General features: G+C 48.4%; 1 protein-coding gene across 2 annotated transcripts in view; it reads right to left on the bottom strand.

Annotated features, from left to right (window-relative positions):
• Positions 1-17,644, bottom strand: part of COX10 (cytochrome c oxidase assembly factor heme A:farnesyltransferase COX10) — a 146,659-nt gene that overhangs the window by 13,511 nt on the left and 115,504 nt on the right. For both annotated transcript variants that reach the window (XM_002718961.6, XM_089317848.1), the window contains one exon: positions 2,846-3,078. In XM_002718961.6, the coding sequence (XP_002719007.3) occupies positions 2,846-3,078 (233 nt within the window). The remainder of the gene's footprint in view (positions 1-2,845; positions 3,079-17,644) is intronic.

The raw sequence follows: 17,644 nt of genomic DNA, 5'->3' as shown, positions 1-17,644 counted from the left end.
TCATTCAAATATTTACTGCTTATCTTGTTTGCGCTATCAAGTTCATGTTTCGCAATTTCTCTGAAGCAGTTTAAAGCATTATATAAAGTAGTAGTAATTTTTTTTCCCCTGTATAAACTAGACAAGGCTTTAGGCGTATGATCTGTTCTGTGATAAGTTAGATTTCTGGGTGCAGTAAACCACGCGCGTGTAGCAATGCATCTTTCGGATTTTAAGAAAAAGGATGTGAGAGAAGTCCGTGTCAAAGGCTGCCCAGGGGACCGCTCTCGGTGGTGACAGAAATCTTTAGGCCTGCTCTGTTCTGTACCAGTTCTGTTCGGGTAGATAATGGATCTCATTTTTTCCAGATAAGCACATGTTTTCATTTTGCTGCCTAAACAAGGCATGGCCTGCCTTCAATTGTGCATTATTAACCATCTGTAAACAACATTAAAAAATAGTTTAAATGAGACTCTTAGCAGTTGAGCCAAATCCAAACTTTCTGAAGATGACAAAAGCCTGCAGCCCTCACAGGACCTGGGCCCTAGGTCCCTGCACAACATTGGTGACCAGTCTCTTCATGGCCCTGGACTGGACCACCTGTGACACCTGTCCTTCAGCCTCCATCACTTGGCTCTGACCCTGACCCTGTCTGGGACCCCCCAGGCAGAAAAGGTACTTCCGGTGCTATATTCCTTTATGCTGGGTTTCAGGGACCTGGATAGGATTTGGGAACTTCTGGCAGGGCACCGGGAGAGAAGGGGAGTCTCCGTTAGAGAGGCAGGTGGCTCAGGACAGGGATCCAAGCGCTCACACGGGAAGATGAAGAGCCCTGGGAGTCAGCACACTTGCTTCCTCGCTCGTCTGGGCACCTGCTACAAAACCTTGCGGGGGGGGGGGGGGCACGGGAGGGACAGGATGCATCCCGGAGAAGGGGAATAGGTCGAATCAGGGGTTGGGCTCCCAAGGGAGCCAAGGAAGAGAGAGGTGACTGGCAGCACGCAGACATCATCTGGTCCCGGATGCCAAACTTCCCTGACGACTCCTTCACCCAAGACCCAGTGCTCTCTTCGCTACCCCTGGAGGCTGTTCGCAGCCTTCAGAACACCCAGAGCGTGTGAGCCAAACACAACCTCGTGCCCTTTCTTCCTCTGTGCTGACCAAGGGACCGGGCGGCAGCAATCACAACACAGATGGCGAGTGCAGGCCTCACTTCCATCCAGCGCTTTGCGCAGAACAAGTGCCCTGGTCTGAATGTGTCTCCCCCTAAGAAACGTGTGTCGGAGACTTAATCCACAGGGTATGGCTGATGCCTAATGGGAGGTCTCCATCCTCATGAATGGGCTACAGGGTGCGTTTCATCCGTCCCCACCATCCGTGGTCCCTGGGGGATGTGGCCGCAAGGCCCTCACCATGCGTGAGCCCCTTGATCTTGGATCTCCCAGCCTGCAGAGCTGTGGGAAATCAACGTCTTTATGAATGACCCAGTCTGTGGTCTTCGGTTCATCACAGCACAGAAAAGAACCAAGACAGCAACCAGTTTAATCCTCACAGCGACGCTGCGAGGAGAGATGCTGCGTGATTAGCCCGGTGTGGCTGAAGACGATACTGTGGCAGTGAGGAGGCCAATCGGAAGGCAGGTCACCGGCCCATGAGTGGGAGTGTCTGGCTCTGGCCTCCCTGTCCTCAACCATGTTGTTGATGCTGCCTCCCACACGGATGAGACACGGAGCAAATGTGCCTGCACGCTGCGCAATATTACATTTGTAGGCCCATTAAAATCCGCCATTTACAGGATATTAAAACCGTTCTAAGAGACAGTCGTGGTGGAGGTGTAATCATACTTGCAAGCTTGCCAAATCGGAGTGCTGGAGCTTTTATGAAAAGTTTCAGAAACGGGGCTTACGGGGTAACGGTTTATGGTCAAATGCCTTTTGATCTCTCATCTGAAAAATATGTACTTACATATACTGCAGGAAACCTCACCACTTCCTTCCTAAGTGTCGGTCAAAAACACTAATTACTTGACTAATTAGACTGTGAAACTTCCCTTACAGATGGTAAAAATGAGCCATTTTCACCCCACAAATTTAGCTGTGACATACTACCAAAAAAAATGTAGAAATGTTTCAATGGTTTTATTGTAGACAGCATGAACAATTTAAGCAAATCATATAAAAATAAATTAGAAACTAATGAAAATAATCTGTTCTTTCATGGGGGGGTGGTGGTGGTGAATAACCCAGCTCTGTGGAAGTTAAGAGCTTGTGAGGAGGCTTGCCAACAAAGTGTCACCTTTAGGGCCTAGGGGGTGGCAGGCTGGTTCCAGACCCTTCTCCATGGACCAGGACATCCAAGGTGACTCAGCCAGTCCTCCACTGACCTAATTTGTGATTTCCAGGTTTTGTTTTTTTTTTTTTTTTTTTTTTTTGAGGATAAGGCAAGTAAACATAGCCCACCTCATCAACTGTTTATCTATTTGGGAGGCAGAGAGCGATGGGCCAAGCTCCAAGCTAGGAGCTGGAACTCCGTCCAGGTCTCCCATGTGGGTGGCAGGGGCCTGAGTACCTGAGGCATCACTGCTGCGTCCCAGGCTCTGCCCCAGCAGGACGCTGGAGTCAGGAGCCGGCTAGACGTTGACCCAGGTACTCTGATGGAGGATGTGGACACTTAACCACTACACCAAATGCATACCCCTCACGTCCTTTTTAACAGTCAGCACTGAGTCAAACGGAAACTAGCCAAACACTGCAGCTTAAGGGCTGTGTCCAGCCCAGCATGGGAGGGCCACCAAGCCCTGGTGTCCGGCACGCATGCGGCGCGGGTCTACAGACAGAAGCCGAGCCCCCACAAGGCGAGAACTCACCAGCATCCAGGCTGCCGGTCGCTGCGGTCCAGCCCATGACAGGGGGGATGGCCCCGACCACGGCCCCGACCCACGTGTTGGCGATGCTGATTCTCTTCAGCGGCGTGTAGCAGCAGGTGTACAGGAAGATGTTGAAGACGCCCAGGGCTCCTGTGAGGGGATTCACCCCCCAGGTCAGAAGGGCGATGCCTGGGACGGCACAGCAAGTGGCAAAGGCCACGGCGAGCAGGGGGCTGGAAAAGAGCAGACAACACGGAGTGATCATTCTCAACTCAGCCTCATCGCACCCACTGCCTGCAATCCCAGCTTCTTCCCTGCTACGGCGCTGTGTTCGCCGGAGCTCTGGCTGCCCCTCTTGCTCGGGCCAGGTGAGAGTCAAGTAGCTAAGAGATTCAGCTCAGAGCCCCGGAGTCCAATTCAGGCTGTGCCCTCCCTGGCCTCCACTTCGCTCGTCCAGAAAGGACAGGTGAAAATCTCTTGCTCTCAGGGCTCAAGACAAAGCCCACTTGGCACAGTGTTCATTTCCTAGTTGGTGCTAAGCGAGGGACAGTCGCGAGAATACACTGCTAAGGCCACAACGCTGTAACACCTGGGCAGAGAACCACATCTTAATTCTAGAAGCAGTGCTACCCGTTGACTGCTTACGCTACATTGAAGCATCATCTACTCAGTGCTGACGAGTAACAAGTGTGTGGCTCGGTGACCGCCCCCAATTCGGCATCCGTAGTAAGCCACAGCCTTGGCAAGAGCAGGACACAGCAGGTGGCTATTGTGCGGGGTGCGGCGCAGGGTTCTCAGAGGAGCTGGCGCAGCGTTAGGTAGGGACAGAAAACTGCCAACCAGAACTCTGCCAGGGTGGTGACCATCCCAGGCCTGTCTCTCACCACAGCTCACTTTCGAAAGCAGACTGGGTGTGGAGTCTCATGAGAGGCCGCTGGAGAGTCTGGATAAACTGCATCCATTAGCTCCTGCTTACATGCACATTGGTTTACTCTTAGGAACCACGGCGGTTCCTCAGGCCTGCTTTCTCCTTGCGGAAGCTCTAATTGCAGCTCCGAGTGAAGTAGTTTTGTGTCATGTTCAGTGACCCTGCGCCATTACAGGTGCTCCAGCGTGCTCCCAGGATAGCACAAGCCACCAGTGTGCAGCTCCCAGGGTGGGAGGAGGGAGGCTGTCTCTAACCGCTGGGCACATGTGGGATGTGCTAACACCCTCCCCGCCTTTAAAGTTTTTTTTTTTTTTTTTTTTTTTGACAGGCAGAGTGGACAGTGAGAGAGAGAGACAGAGAGAAAGGTCTTCCTTTTCCATTGATTCACCCCCCAATGGCTGCTGTGGCTGGCGCACAGCACTGATCTGAAACCAGGAGCCAGGTGCCTCTCCTGGTCTCCCATGTGGGTGCAAGGCCCAAGCACTTGGGCCATTCTCCACTGCAATCCTGGGCCACAGCAGAGAGCTGGCCTGGAAGAGGGACAACCGGGACAGAATCCGGCACCCCAACCGGGACTAGAACCAAGGGTGCTGGGACCGCAGGTGGAGGATTAGCCTATTGAGCTGCGGTACCAGCCTACATTTTTGAATTTATTTATTTGAGAGGCAGAGGTACAGAGAGAGGGAGAGACAAACAGAAATGTCTTCCATCTGCTGGTTCACTCTCCAAATGGCCACAGTGGCTGGAGCCGGGCTGATCCGAAGCTGAGAGCCAGAAGCTTCTTCTGGGTCTCCCACAGGGGTGCAGGGGCCTAAGGACATGGGACATCTTCCACTGCTTCCCCAGGCCATAGCAGAGACCTGGATCGGGAGTGGAACAGCAGGGACTTGAACTGGTGCCCATATGGGATACCAGTGCCGCAGGCACAGGCTTAGCTCACTATGCCACAGAGCCATTCCCACTACACCTTCTATTGCCAGGGCTGCCGTGTTCTTAGGGCAGCAGAGAAGCCCCGTGTCTATGAGGATGTCCCTGTAGGAAGATGATTAACTTGTGGACTGATGCTGAGTGAGGACTCAGACAGGCAGGGGGCGGGGAGCACAGGAGCCCAGCAGCTGATGGGTTATAAAAGCCCAAGCTGGAAGTGACTTGGACAATTCTGGTTCGTACTCTCTCCTGCCAGGCCTGTGAACACTCTGCCCAGAAGATGGCATCTGGCAGAACGGGAATTCTGCTGGAAGAAGAGAACACACAGAGATTTGTGGTCAGGGCACTTGAGATGGAAGCCGTATCTACAGTGCGGCGGCTTCTTAGTGCACGTGTGAGCCTGAGGGTGAATTCCCACCCACCTGCTCCTGGGTCATGGCTTGCTAAGGCCACAACACCAGCGCCCTCCACCGTCCATTCCGCCCATCCTGCAGTCATTCCCACTCCAAGCTTCCCTTTCTGGAGCGTGCAGCAACTACCATGTGCTCCTGCCGAGGAAGCCTCACACCCAGGCTGGCTTGCCCCATTTCTTTCTTAATATGTATTTATTTGAGGGGCTGGTGCCATTGCGATGTTAAGCCTCCGCCTGCGTGCTGGGATTCCATGTGGGTGCCAATTTGAGTCCTGGAAGCTCCATATCCAATCCAGCTCTCTGCTATGGCCTGGGAAAGCAGTGGAAGATGGCCCAAGTCCTTGGGCCCCTGCACCCATGTGGGAGACCCGGAAAAAACTCCTGGCTCCTGATTGGCCCAGCTTTAGCTGTTGCGGACATTTGGGGAGTGAACCAGCAGATGGAAGACCTCTCTCTCCCTCTCTCTGTTTCTCTGCCTTTCAAATAAATAAATACATCTTTACAAAATTTATTTATTTGAAAAGCAGAGAGAGCCTAGACTTCCATTCTCGCTCCCTAGCCATCTTCACAAGGCTCCGCCTGCAATGCGGCCCCAGTCGGCCTCACAGCTGCCCTTTCTCCTTGCTACAACGGTGCCAGTGCAGGTGCCCTCAGATGGGCGTCCTCACCATCCTTCCCATTCAGGAAAGAGGCTGTCCTTCCTGCTTGCAAAGATCAACTCCCTTGTTTGGTCCCCTCCTGGTCTGTCCTCGAGCTCCGGCCTTCACTGCCCGTGGGTCTCCTGCAGCCTTGAGTGAATCCCTTCATTCCTATTCCTGCACAAGCAAAGCCTTCCTAGCTCTGACACTCTCCGAGCCAGACATCCTGACGGCGTGGGAGTATACATGTACACACACACACACATGCACACACACACGCTGTCTTCACCTCCTTCCTCTCCCAGTTCCCATTAGCTCCTCAACTCTGATTTCTCTAAGGTGGGAAAACACGAGGGTGCCTCCAAAAATTCACAGAAAATGGAATGAGAAGCTAGGTTTCTTGGGGGTGCCAATTTTTTTTGAAATCTATGTAGTACATGAAAGGTCTTCAAAAAGCTCATGGCAAGTGTGTAGGAAGAAATAACTAAAAAAAAACTAAGCAAAAATTTTTTTCTACACCAAAATGAATTCATCTTTTCATTCTGTTTTCCATGATTTTTCCCTCCCTCCCTCTCTCCCTCCCTTCCTTTTTAAGATTTATTTACTTATATTTGAAAGGCAGAGATACAGAGAGAATCTTCCATCTGCTGGTTCACTCCTCAAATGGTTGCAATGGACAAGGCTGGACCAGGCCAAAGCCAGGAGCCAGGAGCTTCCTCCAGGTCTCCCACATGGGTGCAGGGGCCCAAGCACTTGGGCCATCCTCTGCTAGTTTTCCAGGTGCATTAGCAGGGAGCTGGATTGGAAGTGGAGCAGCCAGGACTTGAACTGGTGCCCAAATGGGATGCCGGCACCATAGGTGGAGGCTTAGCCCACTATCTCACAGCGCTTGCCTATCCCATGGACTTTTGGCAGTCACCCTCCATATAGCATGTGACCTGGGCCCGCTGGGCTTCCCATGTGATGCTCAGTGTCATTTTCCAGATGAAAGGTTATGAAGATGCCCTGTGTTCTATCTCACACATGCCCAGAATGGAGGAGGACTTACATGGCTAAAAGGCAATACAAACATTGTAACTGTCATTCTCTCAATGGTTTATAGCTTATAAGAACAGATATTTTCCTCCTCTATAGGACTCTTAAAAAGCCCGTTTTATTTTGGGTAGGAGAAAAATGTGGCTCATAAACATTTTTATTTTTCCTGAATTGGCCCTTGTGCTAAAAAAAAAAAAAAAAAAAAAAAAAAGTTGTTCACTCTTTCTCCAAGGTCTGTGGAAGCCAGCGGGATTCAAAGGTCTTAGTGTTATGAAAAACCCTTTTAGAAAAGCACACATGAATTTAATTTATTGAGATAGGCAATTTTATGTGGAAGTTCAGTTTCTGACTCTTGCTAGAATCACAGAAAATCATGAAGCTCAATGCTAGTGTTTGAATCAATGTGCTCAGGGGCGGGAATGCAAAGGGGTTGAGAAGCCACCGGACACACATGAAGGCATTCACCCTGCACGAGGGAACACTCCCAGCCGCACCCGGCACACGCTAGAGCTCTCCCCTGTTATGGGCAATTGCAAATGACATGAAGTTTATTTCCTGTGATGTTTCACTTATTGTAAAAAAACAACAAAAAAAAAACTGTTATAAAAGTAATGTACTTTCGGCCGGCGCTGTGGCTCAATAGGCTAATCCTCCGCCTTTCGGTGCCGGCACACCGGGTTCTAGCCCCGGTTGGGGCGCTGGATTCTGTCCCGGTTGCCCCTCTTCCAGGCCAGCTCTCTGCTATGGCCCGGGAGTGCAGTGGAGGATGGCCCAAGTCCGTGGGCCCTGCACCCCATGGGAGACCAGGAGAAGCACCTGGCTCCTAGCTTCGGATCAGCGTGGTGCGCTGGCCGCAGCGCGCTGGCCGCAGTGGCCATTGGAAGGTGAACCAACTGCAAAAGGAAGACCTTTCTCTCTGTCTCTCTCTCTCACTATCCACTCTGCCTGTAAAAAAAAAAAAAAAAAAAAGTAATGTACTTTCAAAAACTATTAAACAATCAAAAAGAAGAAATTCTCAATTAGTGACTTGGAGAAACATGGTGGTTTATATCTTTCTAGCTCGTTCCCAATACTAGGTCTATTTAAAAAAACAACTGTATTGGCCGGTGCCGTGGCTCACTAGGCTAATCCTCTGCCTGTGGAGCCGGCAGTCCGGGTTCTAGTCCTGGTTGGGGCACTGGATTCTGTCCCGGTTGCTCCTCTTCCAGTCCAGCTCTCTGCTGTGGCCAGGGAGTGCAGTGGAGGATGGCCCAGGTCCTTGGGCCCTGCACCCCATGGGAGACCAGGAGAAGCACCTGGCTCCTGCTTTCGGATTGGCACAGTTATGGCTGTTGTGGCCATCTTGGGAGTGAACCAGCGGATGGAAGACCTTTCTCTCTGTCTCTCTCTCTCTTACTAACTCTGCCTGTCAAAAAAACAAAAAACAAAAAACAAAAAAAACCCACAAAAACAAAACAAACAAACAAACAAACAAAAAAAACCAAAAAACCCACACATCTGTATTTGGCAAGTATTTGCTATAGTGGTTGAGACACTGCTTGGGATGCCAGCATCCCATATCAGAGCGCCTGGGTTCACATCCAGCTTCCTGCTAATGCACACCCTGGGAGGCAGCAGTGTGTGCAGGCGGCAGTGTAACTGGGTCTCTGCCGTTCACTGAGCTCCGCACTCTCGTTTCAGTTGTGTCTAGCCTAGCCTTGGATGCTGCTGCAGGCATCTGGGGAGTAAAGCAATGGACAGAAGAGCTTGCTCTGCCTGCCTATCTCTCTCAAATGAAATAGAAGTTAAAGAACTGACAAAGAAGTACCAAAGAGTGTGCATGTCTTTAAGATTTATTTATGTATTTGAAAGGCAGAATTATGAATAGGCAGGGAGAGAGGGAGAGGGAGAGGGAGAGGGAGAGGGAGAGGGAGAGGGAGAGGGAGAGGGAGGGAGAGGGAGGGAGAGGGAGAGAGAGAGAGGCAGGCCTTCCATCCACTGGTTCATTGTGCAAATGGCAAATGATCACAATGGCCAGGCTGGCCCAGTCCAAAGGCAGAAGCCTGGAACTCAATCCAGGTCTCCCACATGGTTGCAGGGGCCCAATCACTTGGGCCATCTTCCTCTGCTTTCTCGGGCACATTAGCAGGGAGATGGATCAGAAGCAGAGCAGCTGGGTCTTGAATTGGCACTCACATGGGATGCGGGTGTCACAGGCTCCAGCTTAACCCATTGCACCACAAGGCTGCCCACTAAAGGGTGTTTTTTTGTTACCTGCTTTATTTCAATATATCCCCATCATTTCTCCTCCATTAATTTTTCTTTCACATTGTCACCACAGGCAGCACAGTGGCCTAGCCTGTGGATGCCCTACAATTAATTCCATCAACACATCATGTCTGAACATTTAGTATTTTGTCTCCCCCCCCCCCCGCCCCAAGCAGAAATAATGTTGGGATGAATATCTTAAGGACAGAGCTTTGCTCACAGCTCCGATTGGGACAAACCTGGAGGCGAAATTCCTAGTTGCTAAGCCGGATGACAGCCACTTTTTCAATTTCTATTTTTTGAGGAAATTTGACATGTTCTGCCAATTTTTTATCCGGAATGTACAGGGGTTTATGTTCCCATCAGCATGTCAGGACCTATATTTGCATAGGGGATGGCATTAAAAAAAAAAGCACCAAACAAAATGAGAAGTTGCAATAGGACAGATGGAAAAAGTATTAAGGGTGTTTATAAACCCTTAACATTAAGAAAGGAAAACAAGGTTTGCTTGTAAGATATGTTATCCCCATTTTGCGGAAGAGAAACAGAGACTCACTACAGGTGAAACAACATGGAAACAGGAGCTGCACTTAGGTCTGTTGGTTAATTTAGTCTAGAATTTCCAGACTGGTCTGGGAGGCACACTGGTGTAGCAGGACATGCGGACCCTCTGATTTCTTGGGTCTTGCTGGGAATGGCTTCCTGCAGACTGAAAAGCTCATGCAGTTCACCCCTATACAAATAGCTCAATGCTCTACTGCATTGCTGGAGATGATATATATATATATATATATCTCCAACAGACCTAAGATGAAACAGTGAGCCAGAGAGATGTGGCCTTTGCCCTGTGGACTGAGCCCTGGCTCAGTCCTGGCTGTTGTGGCTATTTGGGGAGTGAACCAGCAGATGGAAGATCTCTCTCTCTCTCTCTGTCTCTTCATCTCTCTCTGTAACTCTGCCTTTCAAATAGATTAATCTTAGAAGAAAAAATAAAGGGAGATATTTCACAGAGTTGTCATAAGAATTAAATGCAATGATATAAATAAAGCACTTAGCAGAGAGCTTAACAGATAAACATGTTCACCTGTTTATTCACCTGTTTATCTATTCATTCATTATTTCTCAAAGCCTAAACACCCTGCCACTATGCTAAGTTGGCTATCCAGCAATGAACAAAACAGGAAAGTTTAGTCTAAAAGGAAGGACAGGAGTGGGAGTACAGGCAGCAGGTTAGGCCACGGCTTGGGATGCCCGCATCCTGTATCTGGGTACCTGGCTTTGAGTCCTGCTTCTGCCTTCTGATCCAATTTCTTGCTAATGCACACTCAGAAAGGCAGCTCAATTACCTGGATCCCTGCTACCCACGTGGGAGACCTGAATGGACTTGGCCCAGCCAGGACTACAATGGGAAGGCAATCAACGGATGGAAAACCTCTTTCTCTCTTCGCTTCTCATCATTGTTCAGTCTTTCAAATACATAAAAATAAACATCTAAAATAGTTTAAACATTTAAAATATTCAAAGGAAGACAAACACAAGTAATATTCAGCTACAAGAAAAAGGACAGATGAAATGAGACAGAATTATTTAAATAGGGAATACTGACTTACTTGAGAGGGAGAGAGAGGGAGAGAGAGAGAGAGAAATAGGGAGAGCTCCCATCCATGGGTTCATTTGAGCCCAGAACTCAACTACTTGGGTGGCAGAGCACCAGACAGCTGAGCCATCCCCTGCTGCCTCCCAGGGTGCGTATTTGCAGGGAGCTGGAAACAGGAGCAGTTGGGACTGGAACCTCTGATATGGGATGCAGGTGTCCCAAGGGACACCTTTACTTTGGCACCAAACACCCATCCTGATGGCTATGCAAATGAGTTGGAAGTTAGGGTTGATAAATTTGCAATAAGTTGTTTTCCCTTATTTAATTTTTCAAATTTTAAAGACTTACCAGTATATAGCAAAACTTATGAATATGAATTTTTATTTTCACTTATAACTTTTTATAAAGAGTTAAATTTTATTGTTTCAAATTACACAAAATAACCTGGTATAGGTAAATACTAACTTAATCACATACTTTTTTTTTTTTTTAAACACTGATGTTCTTGCATCTCTACAAGAATAGCTGAATAGCTTTTATTAAGAACAGAGGAAATGGGGCCAGAGTTGTGGCACAGTGAGTTAAGCCGTTCGCAGTGCTGGTATCCCATATCTGATGGTTTGGTCCTGGCTGCTTCGCTTCTGGCCAGCCTCCCTGCTGGTACCTGGGAAGGCAGTGGAGGACGGCCCACATGCGTGGGAGACCTGGCTGGAGTTCCTGACTCCTGGCTCCAGCCTGGCAGAGCCCTGGCTATTGTGGACCTTTGGGGATTGAACCAGCAGAGGGAAGATCTTGATCTCTTTTTCTCTGCCATTCTGCCTTTCAAGTAAATAAGTAAAATAAATCTTAACAACAACTACAAAAAGAACAGAGGAATTAACATTTCTGTGAGTGGCCTCCCTTGGAGTAGATTAGAAAGTGCAAAAATGCAGGTCAATGGCGTATGATGGTATTGCAAAAAAAATTTCCAACTTCCAGTAACAGAGCATAAATGTATGAATAAGGAAAGCAACACTATTTGATAGGGAGTGGGCAGAAAAAAAAGACTCAGTGACTTCCCTGTATACATAAAAAAATTCTTTTATATTCCTTCACTCACTCATGCAAATAGGTTCGGGGTTCATGCTGAGGGTTGAATGATGATTTATTTCCAAACTCATATACAAAACTGAATTACATTTTAAATTGAGATATCTTTCTACCGGGCAGCACCGCATGGGATATTTCTACTTCTGCCTTTCCTGCCCAAGGCTATGGCAGCAAAGAAACTAATAGATGGAGGAGCGGGGGAGGGGGAGATTTGTCAACACATTGCTATGAATTATTTTTGCCTCCTTAAAATACTCCTGTAACAGGGCTTTGTTTACCAAACACCAGTCCTTACATGGCTCTATGGCAGTGGAATTTTCTACAGAAACTAGAAACAAAGAAGAGAAATACAAGCTTACATTTGATGCCTATTTATTGCACTTAATAAATGTAACTTAAATTACTTGACTTTTAAGCAACTTCCTGGAGGAACGTGGCCCTTCTGTTTAAGTAATGTGTCGGGGAGGCCTACGAAATGTTATATTAAATCAAGAAAGCTTTATATTTTGAGCAGTTCTGCAGGTAATTGGTTTACACAAAAATTAACCTCATACTTCTTGGTCACTCTTCCAGAATAAATGATTTTTAAATTACAAAATAAAATTTCCTTTCTTCAAAAACAAAAGAAAACCTAAAGCCTTCATCAAACCAAGCCAATTTAACTTTAATTTCCTGCATAAATCCCACATTGGAGCTTTGAAATGAGTTTTGGGGGGAAAGTCTCTACAGATAACTGCTATAAAAAGGTCTCTCCAGCATCTCATTGAGGGGTTTTGTATTCCTGAACATGTCTCAAGGTACAGATACTGCAAGGCAGCAGGGGACGGATGAAAATTCAGAACTTCAGGAAATGGTGAGGACGATGATGACAGAAACCCATTTTTAAAAGAAAACTGTATTCTAAAACATGTTTCAGAGAAATGCAAGAAAACGCAGATATTTTCAGCAGAGTTATATTCAGAACATGGGGATCTTGGGAGCACATTAAGAAAAGCTTTATTTATTTATTTTTTTCCTCCACAGAAGAAAACAAAGCGGATCCATGATGAGTTTTTGGAAATCTAACTGAGAAGATTTTATGCATCAAGGAAAATGCTAACATCGATTGGTTATTAAAAAAACAAAAACAAAAACAAAACCAAATCAACACCATAGTGGGCCTTCTACCATTTCTGACCTCTGAGAGCCAACTGCGGAGTTCAGGAAGAAGCCAGGGGTGACCTTGCATCATGCCACATCGAGGCAGCTTAAAATACGGGTAAGACGGTCGGACAAAGACTCTGGGATTTTCACAGAGCAGTGATTCCTACTGTTTGACTGCACCCAGGAAAATCAAGAGTTTCCAGTGTGGACGTCTAACCTCTTAATCTATTTCTCAAACCCTTGAGGGGAGGGACCACCTAGGAAGCCTGCAAGCCCCCAGCGCCCATAACACACGGCAGAAGCTGACCTCCCTCTCTCCTGGTGGAGTGGATGGCTTCGACCCTCTCTTCCCTATTTTTACTTCACAGAAGTCTACATTAAAAAAAAAAAATAGCTGTGTTCACCTACACAAAATAGGGTCAATGAATTTTAACGAGTCTCTGAAAAGCTTTAATAAAATACAACTCACGAGAAATAAAGCTGAGAAATAAAACCATTCATCCCTGCAGCTTTGGAGATTGCCAGGGAGCTGAATTCGGGCTCAGCAGCTCGGCAGCTCAGCAGGTGCCTCCACCTGGCCACCAGCTCGCATCCAGGCGGAGGGCACAGAGGAAGGCCATGGGCCTTCCCAAGACAGAAACGAGGGCGGGGCGAGGGCTGTGTGAGCCGCCACCTGGCTTGGTTTGGGAACGCACAGAAGAAGCAGCCCCGAAATCTGGGGTCTGATGCTAGCATTTTCCATTTCTAAAGTTGGCAATGATGTGAACTGTAGGGCACCATGACAAGGCCAGACAAAACATCTCTGGGCTTTGGTCACTGGGCTGCGATCGTGCAATCTCTGGTGTTCGTGAGAGTTCCTCTGGAAGGAAAGGGTTTACCTAATGTGGTACCCGCAGCTCCCGCACGCCCCCCACCAATACCATGCTCCACCTCATGTGTGTGTCCGATTCTTACTCTTCTTGATTCTCTGACCTCCCTCACCCACAACCCCCAGCACACACAAGGTTGGTCTCCGTGTCTGTTCTGGGATTATCATAGCGCTCCTTAGTCCTTATGCTAACCCGATCTGCTACACTGCCTGCCCATCTGGCTGCACCATATTAACTGTACGTGTGAGGTGCGCGCATGCACACATGTAAGCGTGTGTGTGTGTGTGTGTGGTGACTCTGGACTATGCATCTTTACATTCTCTGCTCTAAGGGATGGCGCCCAAATGAACCTTTACAAACCAGTGCAAAAGGGAGAGAACAAGAACCTAAAACTACACGCACGAAACACCAGCCAATAGGAACGGCGCTCCATCATGTCCAGTCTTTTTTCACAGCATCATATATGAAAATACACCAAAGTGAGTGAGGGGGTCAAAACGACCTGGGATTATGAGTAAGTGCTGCCTGCTCCTGTGACGTATTTTTCAAGTGGCTGCAAGTGACAGATTAATTTACTAGGATGTGACTGGACTCTTCATGTGCATATTTATTAGAATATCTGGGTATTTTCTGATTATAGAAAGAGACACGGGAACTGATGACTCCCCCATCCAGGACTGCTGTCAACAAAAGCTCACCTCTTACAATACTTCAAAATACTCATCAATACTTCCTTTTTCCCTCCTGACAATGAGAGAAAGTAGTGTAGCTTTAGAAAATCCCACTGGTCCTCGCCCAGACTCCCTGGAAACGACTAAGCACGATGACGTCTACAAAACTTGTTGCTGACTCTTCATCCCGTGTTTCCTGACACGGAGAAGGGTTTTTAAGAACAAAGTTCTCCATGCTCTTACCCCGGTGAGACCAAAATCCGTTCTTCCTGCCACTTTGAATCACTGGTTAACATTAAAAAAAGAAATTTCTATACTTATAAAATGTTTATGTTCTTATTACATTAGCAATATATACACGCCGAGAGACTGATCATAACAATCTTTGGAAACTGTACAGAGCCGTGGCCTGTGCTGGGTGCACGTGCAGGAGGCGAGTGGGGCCGGCTGATGAATAATATTCACAGCTCCCCTGCAGCTCACAAAATGTTTACATTTGCTTAAGTGCTTACTGGTAAAACCTTCAGTACATGTGAAAAATGTCTCCTGTAAATCCCTATAATACTTAAGCTAACCCCTGTTCTTTAAGTTAATAATGCCAACTAAACAATCCATTCATTTCATTTCTAAAACTCAATCTTCATCATTCATTTCCAAACCAGGTATTGGCTGACCCCGACTCCAAGTGTTTTAATTTATCCTCTCTAAATAACCTCTCGCTCTGTGCTTAGCCGGCCACTCTCTCTCCAAGGTGGCCCATGTCTGCAGTGTACCAGTAGGGATCACTCGCAATCTGACTCATTAAGTTGGAAAGACCAATGCTGACAAGTATTATTTCCCTGTCAGCACCACCATGCGGGGAAACGGATCATTCGGAGGGAGGCATGCAAAAATACACACGTCTTTCAAAATCACAGGGAGAAAGGCCCAGCCCAGACCACTCCCAGCGGCAGCTGCCACTGCCCAAGCTGCCCTTATCCCTATCAGCTTTGCCTGACCCCCCAGGAGAACTTGTTTACGACAGTTTACTCATTTCACTCAGCACATAGTTACAGGCTGCCTTGTCCTGCCTGCTAAGCATGTCGTGCATCTACCTAATTTTCCCACCCAGATTAGACACCCGTGAGCATCATAAAAACGATGTGGTGGCAGTACAGGGGATCAGTACAGCCTTGATGAGCTGAATAAGGAACAGAATTTTTTTACTTCTAAGAAACATTAGGCCTTGGGAGTCTTAAGATTAAATTTAACAAGGAAAAAAGAGTATCAGTTAAAAAAAATACAGGAGTAAGAATCACTGAGTTTGAACATTGAAGGACCTCAAGTTTGATAGAGATGGCAGATTAAGGGCAGGTGTGTCCCTTGGTCCTCTCCTCTCGGGGCAAAGGACATGGAGAACAGGAAACAGGTACCTCCGAGTGTGACCGCCAGGAAAGCACTCCTCCAGAGGATCTGCAAACACAGGGAGCACAGAGGCAGATCTCTGCCAGGGGAGGCCAATGGGAGACTCAGCACGCTGTTAAAGTCAGGAATCTCTTCCTTAGGCCTGGACTGCAATAAACACAAAGGAGCTGACATACAGTGTGTTTGTGCTGGGGTTGTGGGGAGCACATTCCAGACAGAGTTACCAAGCAGAATCAGGGCTGCAGCTGCATGCCTGGCCGAGTGCAGGCTAAGGTTTGGGGCAGCTGCCCCGGAAGCAGCAGAGCAGCCTTGGGCACCTGTAACCTCCCATTCCTACCCCTGTGGTGAGTTGTCCGTGACCCCTTTCCTCGGCCCTGCGAGACTGGACCAGGCCCAAGTCTGGACAATCTGGTTTCTCTCACAAAGCTTTGGAAATGGACAGCAAGTCATTTTCAGTGAACGAGGGAGCAGAAGAAGGGAGGTTCAGAGAGAGGAACATGGAGTGGAGAACCTGGGAGAAGCCGAGGTGAACAGTGAGGGCAGAAGCTTGACGTCAGCAGGTGCAGTGGTAAGCAGGCCGCTCTTTCCACAATGTGGAGGTAAGAAGTGGAGAAACGGATGGGGACGGATGCAGCAGCTGCTTTAACAGACTGAGTCTAAGAGAAGGCACCAGCCAAGCAGTCGGTCAGAAGACAAGGACGCCATGGGACGGGAAGGAGTCCTGGGTCCTGGGAGAGGCCTCAGGGTCAGGCTGAGTTGAGCAAGCAGCTCCCATGCAAGCTGGGCTCCACGGCTTAGGACCTGGAAGACCACAAGGTGGAAAAGGGGTGCCCAGGGCTCCCCACAAATTTCCAGAATAGATTCTGGCAGCCGGGAAAAATGCTCACCTTCCCTGGTAGAACTGAGGTCCATCTTCTGAAGAAATATTGGGGAGATGCACTTTGGACTACTCTCTTCTTCTGACCCATCCGCTGGCCACCCTAAAATTACTAACTCCATTTAATCCGGGGCAGGCTTTTGGCCTAGTGGTTAAGACACGTGCATCCCATATTGAAACGCCTGGGTTTGAGTCTGGGCTCTGCTTTCGGTTCCAGCTTTCTGCTAAACGTTGGGACTCTGCTAATGTTTCTGTTCAAGTTGGGTCCCTGCCACCCATGTGGGAGACCCTTGTGGAGCTCCCAGTCTTAGCTTTGGCCTAGCCTAGCCACAGGCTGTGGTGGGCACTTGGAGAGTGAACCAGCAGTGAACCAAGTGATATGGTCTCTGTTTCTATCTCTCAAATGAATAAAAAAATCAAATCCATGTTATTATACAGTTGGCCCAAGGCAGACATGGAGCTTTGCTGAATGGAAGGCGTCTCAGGACACAGGATCTGTGTGACAGGGAAGGGGTAGAGAGAAGGAATTACTAGTGAGGACATAAAAATGCCAAGGAAACAGCAGGCTTGGAGGCAGCAGAAACAATGACTTTCCACTTAATGACACGTGTTTGGCCCACCAGCAGCCGAGGACCGGTTAGGCCCGTGGGGAACGGACGCAGTGGTTTGGCGCCAAGTTAATAGAGACACACTCTGTGGGGAGGAGCTGACAGCGAAGGGCGGGGGGGGGGTCCATTAGGAGCCCTCTGGAGCCCCTCTCTCCAGATTTCATCAGATGCAGGGCACAAGAGCTCTCAGAGACACGCGCCGTGACTGGGCTTTAACCGTGTGCATCTGGGACGCTTCCTGAGTGATGTGGTGTCCAGGGTAGTCAGTCTCATCAAGTGGCCCCCAAGCCATCAGAGACTCTGATAAATAATTCTACTGTAGCGGCCTGGAGCCGGAGGGGAAGCAGAAAGCCA

The sequence above is a fragment of the Oryctolagus cuniculus genome, chromosome 17 (assembly GCF_051225735.1).
Source record: "Oryctolagus cuniculus isolate XC-2025 breed Fujian yellow rabbit chromosome 17, ASM5122573v1, whole genome shotgun sequence".
NCBI classification, from domain to species: domain Eukaryota; kingdom Metazoa; phylum Chordata; class Mammalia; order Lagomorpha; family Leporidae; genus Oryctolagus; species Oryctolagus cuniculus.
This window is presented reverse-complemented; position numbering and strand designations above follow the sequence as displayed.